Source organism: Pecten maximus, chromosome 11 (assembly GCF_902652985.1).
Source record: "Pecten maximus chromosome 11, xPecMax1.1, whole genome shotgun sequence".
Taxonomy (NCBI): Eukaryota; Metazoa; Mollusca; class Bivalvia; order Pectinida; family Pectinidae; genus Pecten; species Pecten maximus.
In genome coordinates this window covers 1,656,315-1,669,137 of record NC_047025.1, presented here as the reverse complement: position 1 = coordinate 1,669,137, position 12,823 = coordinate 1,656,315, and the positions used below count along the sequence as shown (strand labels likewise).

At 42.8% G+C, this 12,823-nt stretch overlaps 1 protein-coding gene across 2 annotated transcripts in view; it reads right to left on the bottom strand.

Annotated features, from left to right (window-relative positions):
- LOC117338038 (bactericidal permeability-increasing protein-like) overlaps nucleotides 1-12,823 on the bottom strand; it is a 29,030-nt gene that overhangs the window by 2,407 nt on the left and 13,800 nt on the right. For both annotated transcript variants that reach the window (XM_033899197.1, XM_033899198.1), the window contains 9 exons: nucleotides 12,426-12,489; nucleotides 4,399-4,490; nucleotides 3,136-3,312; nucleotides 2,448-2,525; nucleotides 2,192-2,362; nucleotides 1,606-1,673; nucleotides 668-710; nucleotides 441-504; nucleotides 36-112 (listed from right to left, as the gene is read on the bottom strand). In XM_033899197.1, the coding sequence (XP_033755088.1) occupies nucleotides 36-112; nucleotides 441-504; nucleotides 668-710; nucleotides 1,606-1,673; nucleotides 2,192-2,362; nucleotides 2,448-2,525; nucleotides 3,136-3,312; nucleotides 4,399-4,490; nucleotides 12,426-12,489 (834 nt within the window). The remainder of the gene's footprint in view (nucleotides 1-35; nucleotides 113-440; nucleotides 505-667; nucleotides 711-1,605; nucleotides 1,674-2,191; nucleotides 2,363-2,447; nucleotides 2,526-3,135; nucleotides 3,313-4,398; nucleotides 4,491-12,425; nucleotides 12,490-12,823) is intronic.

Here is a 12,823-nt window from a genome sequence, read left to right as displayed (position 1 = left end):
GACGAGAATTAAGTTGAGAAAGAAATACAATGTACCTGTGTGAGTGTTAGGTCTGTGTTGATGAGTTTGATGTCATCCGACTTCAGCAAAGGTAAACCTTTCGCTCCTTGGTCTATAAAACATATGTTTAAATTAGAACAGAGCGTTAAGTAAAAACACAGGCGTCAAAAACATATAATCAACAAGTTGATATGAATATTTATATTCCATATGAAGTCAAACTGCGTTATCTCAAATTCGATAACTCGGGATATCTCGAAGTTTATTATGACCACACTTACTTTGAAATAACGAGCTTCAGACTGTAATTGGAAATTCGTATAGGTGGTAAAGATAATGTATCTCTCAGGTTAGTTTAAAGGAGACTTATATATTGTATGTCTTTGTAAAATCATTTCAGTTGAAAGGTTTAAAATATCATGAAAGCTTATATTACTTACCATCCAATTCAGGTTGCATGTAATGTTTCACTATATTTTGCATAATGAAATTGAGGGCGTGTTCCTGTGGAAAATAAAGGTTTTTGTTCAATTGTGGTGTTCATAGATAAATAAGGCATTTTGGTCGGATGAGGGAGGGCGTGTACGTATATACGTATCATAGAATGTGTAAATTCATCATATATTGTACAAAACTTATATTAACTGAAATGATACCATTTACTTACATAAAGTGGATGCAGGGTTGAGTTCGATATGCAGATATTGAAGCTGTTTAAAGAAAAAAATATATATACAGGTAAACAGAAATAATGAAATCAACACGGCATTTTCGCTAACGTTTTCAGGCCTTGCTGGCCATCTTCAGGCGATTTGTTTATTCTTGCTCAGTCCAGGTATTGCAGATAAATATATACACAGGTAAATAGATTCAGGTAAGTATATACACAGATAAATATATGCAGCTTAATATATAAACAGATAAATACATACATAGAAATATTCATCATGTAAAGTCCTTTACATTATTTTCTTGGTTTATCATCCCATAATTTTTGTCTGAAAGATTGACGCTATTAATTGTAGTTCCTCTTATACTGATAAAAAATGCCCAAAAACATCTGAATGCCTGTCCAGACAGGAAGGAAAAGCCGATCGAGCTATTTTTATTGATAAAATGACATGATTTTTTTTCTTAGAATCCAACATAATAATGGAAAGAAATTAGAATTGATACATCGAGGGCAGAATGTAAACACAAATATATATTTGCATGGAGATCCCTGAAAAAGTATAATGAGAATAAGACCAGGAATTCCAGTAAAGTAGGCGTCTTCTGCCTCATCGACGACACCTGTCGTACAAGTCTAGGCTAAGTCATATTAAAAAACAAGAAAGCTAAGGTGGTGATAACGGAACAATTGAGTATATCAACAAACATCAAAAACGTCTGAATCGCTCAAAAGAAAAGAATATGTTCAAATGAAATCATGATGTCGACCAAAGAACTTTGACATTGTCTTCATCAACTAGCATCTCTCGAAAACTTCTGTTTTTAAATTCTCCATCTTTAAACAATGAGGGTATATATTAAAATTCGTCCAGTATATGTTAATATAGATTACATATTTCTAAATACTCCTCGGCTACAGGCCAAAAAACTTACTTCATTTTCCCTAGCTTTGAATGCAGGTAACCAGCGGAGTACCTGACTTTGATGGAAGACGCCATATCCTAAATATGAAAAGTTGAATCAATACATCACAATTGAAAAAAAATATATATATCGAAAATCAGAAGGTGATGATACTACAAATAAGAGATTTGGTTATATCATCAACATCATAAACTAATCTGACTTTTACCTTTTACTTGTACAGTTACCAAAACACGACATATTCTACATTCATGTGTTTATCAACATGACAAGATGGGTATACACTAAGCTTATATTAAATACTTGTATATATATATATATATTACCCTAATTATCGACCGAGGGGATCGTTTTCACAACATAACGATATGTATAGTTGTTTATACCTACCATATTTGTGTGACTCTTCCATGTTCTATGTCTATATGTAATCGTTTGTAATTTACTTGTGTCTTGATAAAGGGGCAGATTGCCTCGAAAATTCGACAATTTACTTGTCTGTACTGTCGTTATTACTACTTGACAAATTATATATATTATATATATACAATAGATTACCGTGTAATGCTGTCATCAATATATTATCAAACCTTACCACATCCATGGTAAAGAGGTATTGTCGTTCTGGTGCAGTTGGCGGTTTCACATACAAAGCCATGCTTCCATTCATTATCAGATGCAGTTCTCCGTTTACCAAGACGATATTTGGGGCTTTTCTAGACTTTAACTCTACTTCAACAACTTGATGAGGAAATTGATGTTGCAACTGAAAAATATAATATTTTATTGAATTTCGTTCTGAGTTGGTTCATATTAAATAACAAGTTCAGATAATTTAATTTTTCACTCACCTGCGGTAAAAACTTTCCAACACACATACTTCCAAACTTGCACGATGTATTCAGAAACCCACCAATGCCATTTGCAAACTGAAATATATGAAATATTACATACACACTTTGCCGTGATTTATCGAACTCTAGCGTAAATTAATTAAACGTGGGGTCAGTTGTATAAGTTTTTCAAAATATAATGAACTTATAGAGTAGAAATAGATACCATATTTAAAGGATATTCCTAAACCATGTTTATTGGGTCTCTCATCAAAATCAAATTTATACAATATACATAGGTCAGGCATAAAACATGCCAATTAACAACCGCACACATAATTTTAACATAAAGACTTATTAACAAAAATAGTACAGCTTCGCGTTAAATACTAAATATATAGGTTCTACATAAAAACTATACATTAGTATTAGTAGGTCTGATGTAGCTGTTATATATACATCAATGCAATTATTAATATTATTAAAAACATTTTCATATATGTTTAAATGTATATGAAAATCAAATCTAAAACAATAATTTGAAGTCAAAGACTCTTTTCATATTCATGTTGAAAACGATATCCAAGTTGTGAATTCATACTTGCTACATTGGTACCATATATTCATTTGCTAGTAAATATTTGTTTATTGTGGAATATGCAGTAGTTGCTATGGAAACCTTATCATGAAATATAAATCAATATACGTCATCGTTCGTGAGCGTTTTCTTCAGAATGTCATTCATCTGCGCCTTGTAAGTCAACGAATGAAACACGTAGCCCGACACCCATGCGTACACCATTTTGTTGGTGCTGGTAGCCGGCGGGAATGGACTCGGACTGAATGGCAAAGGTTCGGTTTTATTCTTCCAGTATATAATACCCTGAAAATAAATCGCAAAAGGAATGAAACAAAGATGATTCTTTTAAGCGACCAATCAACCAATTATTATCCATAGACTTGAGTGTTAACTTTTTGGAGTATATCATTGAAATTCTTGAATTCAATATGGCAATTATGTTTTATAACAAAAGTTTAGGTTAATTATTATGCTACATAACTATTTTGTAACTTCATAACATACTGGCCAATCAGTGGCTGCCATACATGTTATCCCTGTCTCAACTTTCTATACACAGGGGATGTTTCAAAAGTCTATTTTTACAATTAGTTGGTTGTTCCCTATATAACAAGGCCTTATCTGCATGGAGTTTTTTTTATATATAACTTAAGTTGCCAGAATTTCTATTTTGACCAACCCCTCGAGCGCTTCAATCCGGGCCAACAAGCGTGATTGATATAAGTTGATATAACTTGTTTCGCAGTTGTTGTAAAATAAAGTTTACTGACGTGTGTACGCTGTTTAGTATAAACCACGATACATGTGGTCTCTATTGTCATTTATGGCTGCTAACGGAAGGCTTGTACAAAAGACAAAAGATATAAGCAAATTGATGAGAGATATAGTAGAGCTAAAATGAAATGCATCATACAGCTGTTTCAAATTCTTCTTGACCTCGCCAGTGATGCTAAACTGGTCATAAAAGGCGACTATCGTTATGTACATCATGTACGGTATATGTGGATGCAAAAGTGTTCAACTGTTAACATCTCAATAATAATTGCTTTTTAAAGCATTTAAGCTGCATTTGTGTCGCTTGACCATTTTATTTCTAGTATGCCCACAGTACCGTTTGGAAAACGCAAAAAAAAAAGAAATACACAGTACGGTTTGGTAAACATATGGGCAAAAATCATGACAAATTACTATTTGAAAACCTCAATTCGACGGAATTATAGTCATAGATACATTTAAATTTATTCATTGATAATGAATTACAATATCCAAAACTAATTATCCACAAATTATTGTTTCCTTAACTAACCTTGCTTTTCTGCCAAAATTCAGTATAAATATAGAATTAATATCAATATACTATTAGTAAAAAATGATTCAAGATAAATTTACCTTATGAAATGTTTCCATGGATCTTGTATTGAATACGGGAGGCGCCTGTAGCCCATAGTCAAGTACAAACTTTGAACCAATTTTTGAAGTGACTTAAGAAAAAAGAAAGAAAACAAAATATTGAAATATTATTGGCTTTGATACTAGTACATTTGTGTTGAGTTTACTCTAATTTATAGCTATATTTTATACTGTATAATATCTTTGAGACTTGAGCAGAAAAGACATCTATATCATATTACGGAAGCTTACTTTAATGCCTACGGAATATTTATTACAGAAAACTCTCTTTATACTTGGAATTTTAAAAGTAATTTAAATAGTGATAAATTCCAAGATCACCTGGTTGATAACGCTTTCTGTTCCCGTGGTGCACCTAGAGAGGATATTGTGCATTTTTTTCTTTCAATGTCCCCTATATTCCAACTTCAGACACCATATCATTTATAATTTATCAAATCCTCATTGTTTATTATACGGTATTCTCAATGCATCTAATCATTTAAATAATTTCATACTTAATCATGTTAACCAATATATTAAATCATCTAAACGTTTCTCTATGTAACATGACGTTGTTAGCAAACATACTATATAGTATATACAGATATATATTTCTATCTCTAGCAAGTTTTGTTTTTGTATATTGTAACAACATTCTAGTATGAATGTGTGAACGAATGTGTGAGTGAATCTTTATTTTATTACATACAAGTCATCGTTCATAGGCATGGCAGAAAGATGCTGTGCTCTTTTATGAATCTTAGCAACGCCATTGGACTATTTAATAAAGTATGCCTTCTATTTATGTACTGTTCTCTCACCGTCTTACTCTTGTAAAAATACATTTCATTTCAGTAATAATTACCATAACTTTAGTATGCATATTCATCACTTACACCCATCTTTGTATCCCCAAAAAACAAGATTCAAAAATCCCGCCCTCCCTACCGTCACGTGACCTGTATCTTAATGATTACGCAACAGAGTGATCTCCCATCCTCTTTCCTTTATGGCGCTTGCTGATAGCTGACGGCTCATAGTTTGTGGATATCCCGACATTGTTATTTAGCTGTTTGTTTTGACTATTTGGTCAAATTTTGGCAACGCTTGTTTGCTTTTTGCCCATCTCCCCTTTTGTGTTGAGTTACATACATTTTGTATATACATATTTTTGTTTTGTGCCGTTTTCGGCCGGTGTTTACATTCCACGTGTGCGGGCGGTGTACCACGTGGTCCGCCATTGTTTTGCAGTCGCTGTCGTTTGTAAATCGCCGGTCTTTGTTCGGCCGTTTGTAGCAGTTTTTCGTTGTTTTTTTTTTGACATCGTTCCTGTTTTACACTGCATGTAAAGTTCATTCTTGTTTACGTACGTTGTATGTTTTAGTTTGTTTTTTACGTGTTTGTTGTTTTTTGAATACAAACGTCGTGTGCTAGTAGGTAGTATGTCTCGCTCGGGACTACGACGGGGTTCGTCTCATGAGCGTTCCTATCTCTACGGAGAACGGGATTCTAATGAGATATGTTCCCTTGATCGTTCCGGTCATGAGGATTTGCCGTGCGTTACTACTCAGGACGAACCTCATGACGGGGTTTCTCTAGCACCTGGGCGACCCTCTTCTTCCCGTAGGAAGGATTCGTCTTTATCTTCCGGCAAGAGAGGGAAGCATGTTAAGAATGTTGCTCCCGGCTCTGAGTCGGTTGTCAACTCTGTTGTTCCTATCTCGGGAGCTCCCGTGTCGTCGGGTTCTTCTCGTGACGGGAGGGTGGTCCTTCCCATTCAGGAACTCCCTGGAGTAGGGGAGGGACATCCCGACCCTGGTTTAACTCTGCCCAGGGTCGAATTGGCTGACAATTCCCGTAAGCTTTCGAGCTTGCCTTTGGGTAGGGAATTTCAGCCGCCGGTCACTGGTTTGGTCAGTGATCTCGGCAATCCAGGTGGTGTTGTCGATGGGGGCAGTTTTGATGCAGGGCCTGTTCCTCCGAGTTCAGGTCCAGGGGTTACGGATTTTCTTGCGGGATTGTCCACTTCCACTGGGGTAAGGGATGCGCAGCTGTCTTATTCCTGCATCAATTCTGGTCCGGTTTTTCATCCTGGCCAGTTACCCGGCCCTGGTCCTATTAGGTCCAGCCCGGAGTGTGCTGGTTCGGGTTTCCCAGGGGGTGTTCTCCCACGGGAGTGTTTTGCTGGAAAGGCGACTGGGTTCCAGGCGCCGTTTCCCTCTGGTTCAGGGTATAGGGTTGCCTGCGGGCAACCATCCTTGGGCCACCCAAACCAGCCTGCGGATGGTTTTGGGTATCGTCAGCATCCCGGCAGTTGCGGGCCTAGCCCGCACATGTCCGGGTTTCCACCTGGTGGGAGTGGTGGTCCACCCATGTCTTTCGGACTGGGTGGCCAGCCCCAGTCTCAGGCGGGTCAGTTTGACCAGTTCTGGGGTCACTCCCAACCCGCGGGACCTTTTCCATTTCCTCAGGGATATGGTTTTAACCCTATGGCTTTTCCTGCTTGGAACCCTTGGGGTTTGGTCTCCCCCTCACGGAGACGTTTTGGCAGTTCCGCTGACCCCCTCCAGCGCTCTGCTTCTTCGGGGGCCACTGTGGCCGGTCCTAAGAAGGTTTGCCGCACCTTTAGGACTTCTGCCTCGCGTGCGGACTCGTTTGTCTCCGGGTCCAAGGGCAGGGCTGTGACTTCTAAGTCTAAGCCTGCAGCCACGGTTGTTAGGCGATCTGCACCTAAACGCCGTTTTGTGGAGCCCCTTCAGGATTCTCCTGAATTGGTTCCTATGGCTGGCCCGTTCCATGCAGTCGAGACTTCATGTCCCGCTAGTGTGGAGGCTATGGACTGTGAGGACGCGGGTATGGCAGATGAGGAGGATGTCGTTCATCTCTCTCCTGGGTGCTCGGACATAGACGCTGGTCTGTCCGGGTCGTCTGATGACGATCCTCTAGGTGGGGATTCCCAGGATGAGGGTGACCCTGAGGCTGCTGAGGCTGAGGCCCAGCACGTCTTGTCCGGTATGCGGGCCCTTAGGGCCGACGTTTCCCGGATTCTCGGGGAGAAGGTTTGCCCACCTCCTTCTGCGTCATCTATCCCGGAGTCCACCACCCTTTTGGGTTCCTTGGTGGCTCCTAGAGCATCCGCCCAGTCGGACCGCTCTCTGCCAGAAGGCACTATTGTGTCTTCAGCTCTGGCCACTGCCCAGTCACGGGTTCTGGAGAAGAATTCGTCTTCAACCCGTACGCCTGGGTTTGCTGGGTTGCAGCTCAGTGTTGGTGACCTGTCTGAGGTTCATCCCTCTGACTATGCCACACATGATGGCCTGCTTGTTTCTCAACCAGCTAGACTGGAATCGAGAGAGCTGGCGGCTTGGCCCGGTAAGTCAGTGGATCAGGTGGTGTTTGGATCTAAAGAGCACCACAAGATGGAGAGACTGCTGCGTCTTTCCATCCAGATTCTGTCATATATAGACTTTCTGACAGTTTGTCTGTATAGGGTTTCCGATGTGCCTGAGGGTCGGATTTCCGAGACAGAACAGGCCGACATCCAGGACAGGATGACCTCTGCCCTGAACGGGGCATTGAGAGCTCTGGCAGCCTTGCAGGTGTCTTTGCTGGTCAATGTCTTGTTGGCTAGGCGTTTTTCAGTTTTGAAAAACCGCCCGGTCGATGAACCTTACCGCTCCCGGTTGTTGACTGCCCCCTTCTCTGGGTCCACTCTTTTTGGAGGGTCCCTTCCTTCTGTTCAGAAGGATTTGAAGGAGGACTCAGTCGCCTCAGCACTTTTGGTGAAGAGGATTCAGGCTGAGAAGGCCCGCACCTCGCAGGGGTCAGCGCCTCCTAAGAAGAAGGCAAAACCTTCGGCTACGCAAACTTTTGCTCAGCCAAAGGCGAAGCCTTCCTTCAAGGGCAACAAAGGGAAAGGTAAGAAAGGGAAGAACCCTCCTGGGGGTAAGAAGAAGAGTTCCTGACTCTCTTCTACCCTCCTTGGTCCTTTCAGACGAGGAGTTTGTACGGGAGGAGTGCAGTCCTCCCGTTTCAGATTCCGGTCCGTCTCTCGCAGGATTAGGATCAGGCTTGGCAGACGACTCTCTTGCTTGGCAAGGGCTCGATCTGCCACGGCCAGATCTTCCTGTGGGGGGACGTCTATCCGCCTTCCTTCCAGAGTGGAGGGAGATCACGGAGGACGCCTGGGCCTTGTCTGTGGTCAAGGAGGGGCTAGGCATTCCGCTTTTGCGGGATCCGCCGTTAGCGTCAAGGCCAATCTTTTTTCCTCCTCCCGGGGATCCAGGAAAGGCTTTGGCTCTCCAGGAGGAAGTAAGGACCATGCTTGTCAAGGGCGCGGTCGAGGAGGTACCTTTGGCGGAGTGCACCCCCGGCTTCTATTCCAGAATGTTTCTGGTACGGAAAAAGTCCGGGGCGTGGCGCCCGATCATAGATCTAAGTGCCTTCAACAGGCACGTGGATTCTCCTCACTTCAAGATGGAGACTCCTCGGGGCATAATCGCCTCCGTGAGAGATGGAATGTGGGCCACTTCAATAGATTTGAAGGATGCCTACTTCCACATCCCCATCAAGAAGTCGGCACGGAAGTTCCTCCGGTTCACTTGTAACGGGAAGGTCTTTCAGTTCCGGGCCATGCCATCCGGGCTCACGACTGCACCTTTGGTGTTTACCAAGCTGCTGCAGGTGGTCGTGGGATTCCTGCATTCTCGGGGAATAGATGTTCACATCTATTTCGACGATTCCCTCATGCTTCACCTAGTGAGGAGATCCTTGTTGCAGGACACCCGATTGGTCCTGAAACTCTTCCTAAAGGTCGGTTTCATTCCATCCAGGGAGAAGTCGGAGGTGACCCCATCTCAGGATTTCGTTTTCCTGGGAAACCGTTTCAACACGGTTCAGGGCATTGCCCTTCCACCAATGGAGAAGTTCGAGAAAGCCAGGGATCTCGCCCTGACTTTCATCGGCTGGTCTCGGGTCCAGGTGCGTTGGTTTCTCAGTTTCCTGGGATTTCTCAACTCCCTGGCAGATGTGGTCCCCTTGGGGAGACTTCACATCAGACCTCTCCAGATGTTCCTTCTTGGCAATTGGGTCCCTTCGTCAAGGGACTGGGAAGCTTGGATTCCTCTGGACCAGTCGGTCAAGGAGTTTGCCCGTTGGTGGACCCTTCAGGACAACGTTCTCCGTGGTGTTCCTTTGTCCAAGCCCGTTCCCACTATGACCCTGTTCACGGATGCTTCCATGACGGGTTGGGGGGCGTACCTCGACGGGCATTGCCGGTCGGGGGAGTGGTCTGGGGAACAGCTCTCCGAGCACATCAACGTGCTCGAGATGAGGTCTGTTCTATTGGCATTGCAGTCTCTTCGGGGGATCTTGCAATCCAAGGTGATTTGTGTGGCTATGGACAACTCAACAGTTGTCGCGTATCTGGAGAGGCAGGGGGGTACCAGGTCCCACATCCTGTGTGCCCTCGCTATCCGTGTTCTTCTTCTGTGCCAGGAGATGCAATTAACTATCCTTGTCAAGCATCTTCCGGGCAGATTGAATGTGTTGGCGGATACTCTGTCCAGGCGCCGCCAACCGGTGTTGACGGAATGGCAACTGAATCCTTCGATTTTCGAGGGAGTCTGTCAGGTGTGGGACAGACCTCACATAGATCTGTTCGCCACATCCCTGAACAATCAGTTGCCAACGTTTGTCTCTCCGGTTCCAGATCCGAGGGCTTGGGCCGTGGACGCTCTATCTCTTGACTGGGAGGGGATGCATGCTTATGCATTCCCCCCCTTCAATTTGGTGGGCAGGGTGTTGCAGAAGTTTCGGAAGCATCATTGCTCCCTGCTCCTGATAGCACCCCTGTGGCCGAGGCAGCCTTGGTTTCCGGAGCTTTTGTCGTTTCTGGTGGAAGATCCTCTGATTCTCCCACTCAGAACGAATCTCCTTCGCCAGCCTCGGTCCAGGACGATGCACTCTCGTCCAGAGATACTCCACCTTCACGCGTGGAGGCTATCTCAGGAGGCCTCGCTCAGGCGGGCTTTTCTAGAGACGTGTCAGCTCGCATCGCTCGATCGATTAGGTCTTCCTCTTCTGCCGTCTACCAATCACGATGGAAGATTTTCTGTGATTGGTGTGTCGGCAGGAAGGTTGATCCGGTCAAGGCATCTGTACAACTGATTGCTGATTTTCTGCTTTGGTTGTTCAGAGATCGCAATCTTGCCCCGGGCACAATTGCTGGTTATCGTACGGCGATAGCCAGTGTGCTTTCCTTTCAGGGTAGATCAGAGGTGAGCTCATCCTCTTCTCTATCTGCCCTGATTAGGGGGTTTGGGTTGGACAGACCTAGAATACGGCAGTTGGCTCCTCAATGGAATCTGGCTCTGGTGCTCGATTCTCTGACGCGTGCTCCTTATGAGCCTTTGGAGTCGGCCACCTTGAAGTTTCTTACTTTCAAGGTGGTGTTCCTCATCGCCTTGGCTTCTGGTCGTAGGAGAAGTGAGATCCATGCTTTGTCCTCTCACCCCTCTTGCCTCCGTTGGGCTAGGAACTTTTCTGCCGTGACCCTTCTCACTGATCCTGCCTTTTTGGCTAAGAATCAGGTTCCTGGTTTCTTGCCTGAGCCTATCAAGATCCCTTCCTTGCAGGGCTCAATGGGTTCTGTCCCTGTCGGGCACTTAGGTTTTACCTTGAGAAAACCAAGGGGGGGGGCGGGGTACTCGATCCCGGCTTTTCTTGTCCATCAAGCAGGGTCAGCAGGAGATCTCCTCCCAGTCCATTTCCAGATGGATCTGTCAGGTTATCAAGTTTGCTTATGACCATTCTGATGATCAGGTTCAGGCTCGTTACAAGGTGAGAGCTCATGAGGTTAGGGCCCTTGCTACATCATGGGCTCTTCTCAATGGCTCCTCCTTTCAGGATGTCATGTCCGCTGCCTTCTGGCGTGGGCAGAATACCTTTACAGATTTTTATCTCCGGTCATTGGCTTCGCATTCAGATGGGTTGTACTCTCTTGGTCCGGTGGTGGTGGCACAGTCTGTGGCTGTGCCTCCACAGTAATCTGTAGGGTTTTTTATTTTATCATGCGATCAGGCATCACAATGGTACACCTGCTCTGCATACGCGGAGGTAGTTGCCATTTTTTAATCATTGTCGGCTAAAATTGGGGGGTTCTTGAACCTATTTATCTCCCTACCTACCTGGAGTTGCGTCTGGGTTGCTGTGCCGTCGTTATGGGCTGCCTGGCTTCGAGTCTCCACTACGGTAAGACGAATTCGCATACTAAAGTTATGGTAATTATTACTGAAATGAAATTGAGGTTTTTAAAGTAAAACCAATTTTCATGAGGTAATACTTACCATAACTTTATGGAGTCCCACCCTTTTATTCCTCCCCTTAACTCATTATCCTGGCTGCCCATGTGGCTCCATAAAGGTTTTTGAGGATGGGAGATCACTCTGTTGCGTAATCATTAAGATACAGGTCACGTGACGGTAGGGAGGGCGGGATTTTTGAATCTTGTTTTTTGGGGATACAAAGATGGGTGTAAGTGATGAATATGCATACTAAAGTTATGGTAAGTATTACCTCATGAAAATTGGTTTTACTTTAAAAACCTCAATTTACCTTACATTCTTTACAATTATACTTTAGCCTCAAAAGAGGGAGCGTAACATCTTTCTGTCAGGTTTAAGCTGAAGTTTTTTCTGGAAGAAGACTTATATAGGCTTAACCTGTTTGATTATTTGAACAATGCTGTATTTGCATGCATACATATTTGTATGTATTATATATGTATTGTTAATAAAATATTTTGAAATTGAAATACCGCACTTTTCTCAGCCATACTTGTTAGTGACAGTTGGCATGTGACTTCAGTATGAGTAACCTCAGATCAAAGTCGAGTTTCAGGATTTTCGGGCAAATTTCAAGGTTAGAGTTACTATTTTAACTTTGGCCAGTAGGGGACATGTATTGCTTTAGCAATGTCCAGCATGCTTATTTCTTTAGAAATCAACCCATCTCTCAATACTTACTGCGTGCACGGTGCAGTGACTTTTCTAAGTCCTCATCTACCACTTTTTTGAGAGCATCACACAACTGGAATTAAAAAAAATAAATTGAAGATTTACTAATTAAGAATTATCTTAGATATATGTATTTTTTATCTTGTTGGTCTGACGAAATCGTATGTTTTTGTTATAATCGGCTTACAACAATTATGAAAAAAAACAACAATAATGTAAGTATTTTTTTAGAAGTGAATGAAATAATGAATTAGCTTATGCTATGCGTGTAACACCACATAAATAATCTTTGAAGCATTTATGACTACACGTGTTTAATGTTTTCAACAAGTTATCTACCAAAGACATCATGGTAGGATAGGGAGGGGTAAAACACATTAATAAGGTAGTGATGCGTGATGTGAATA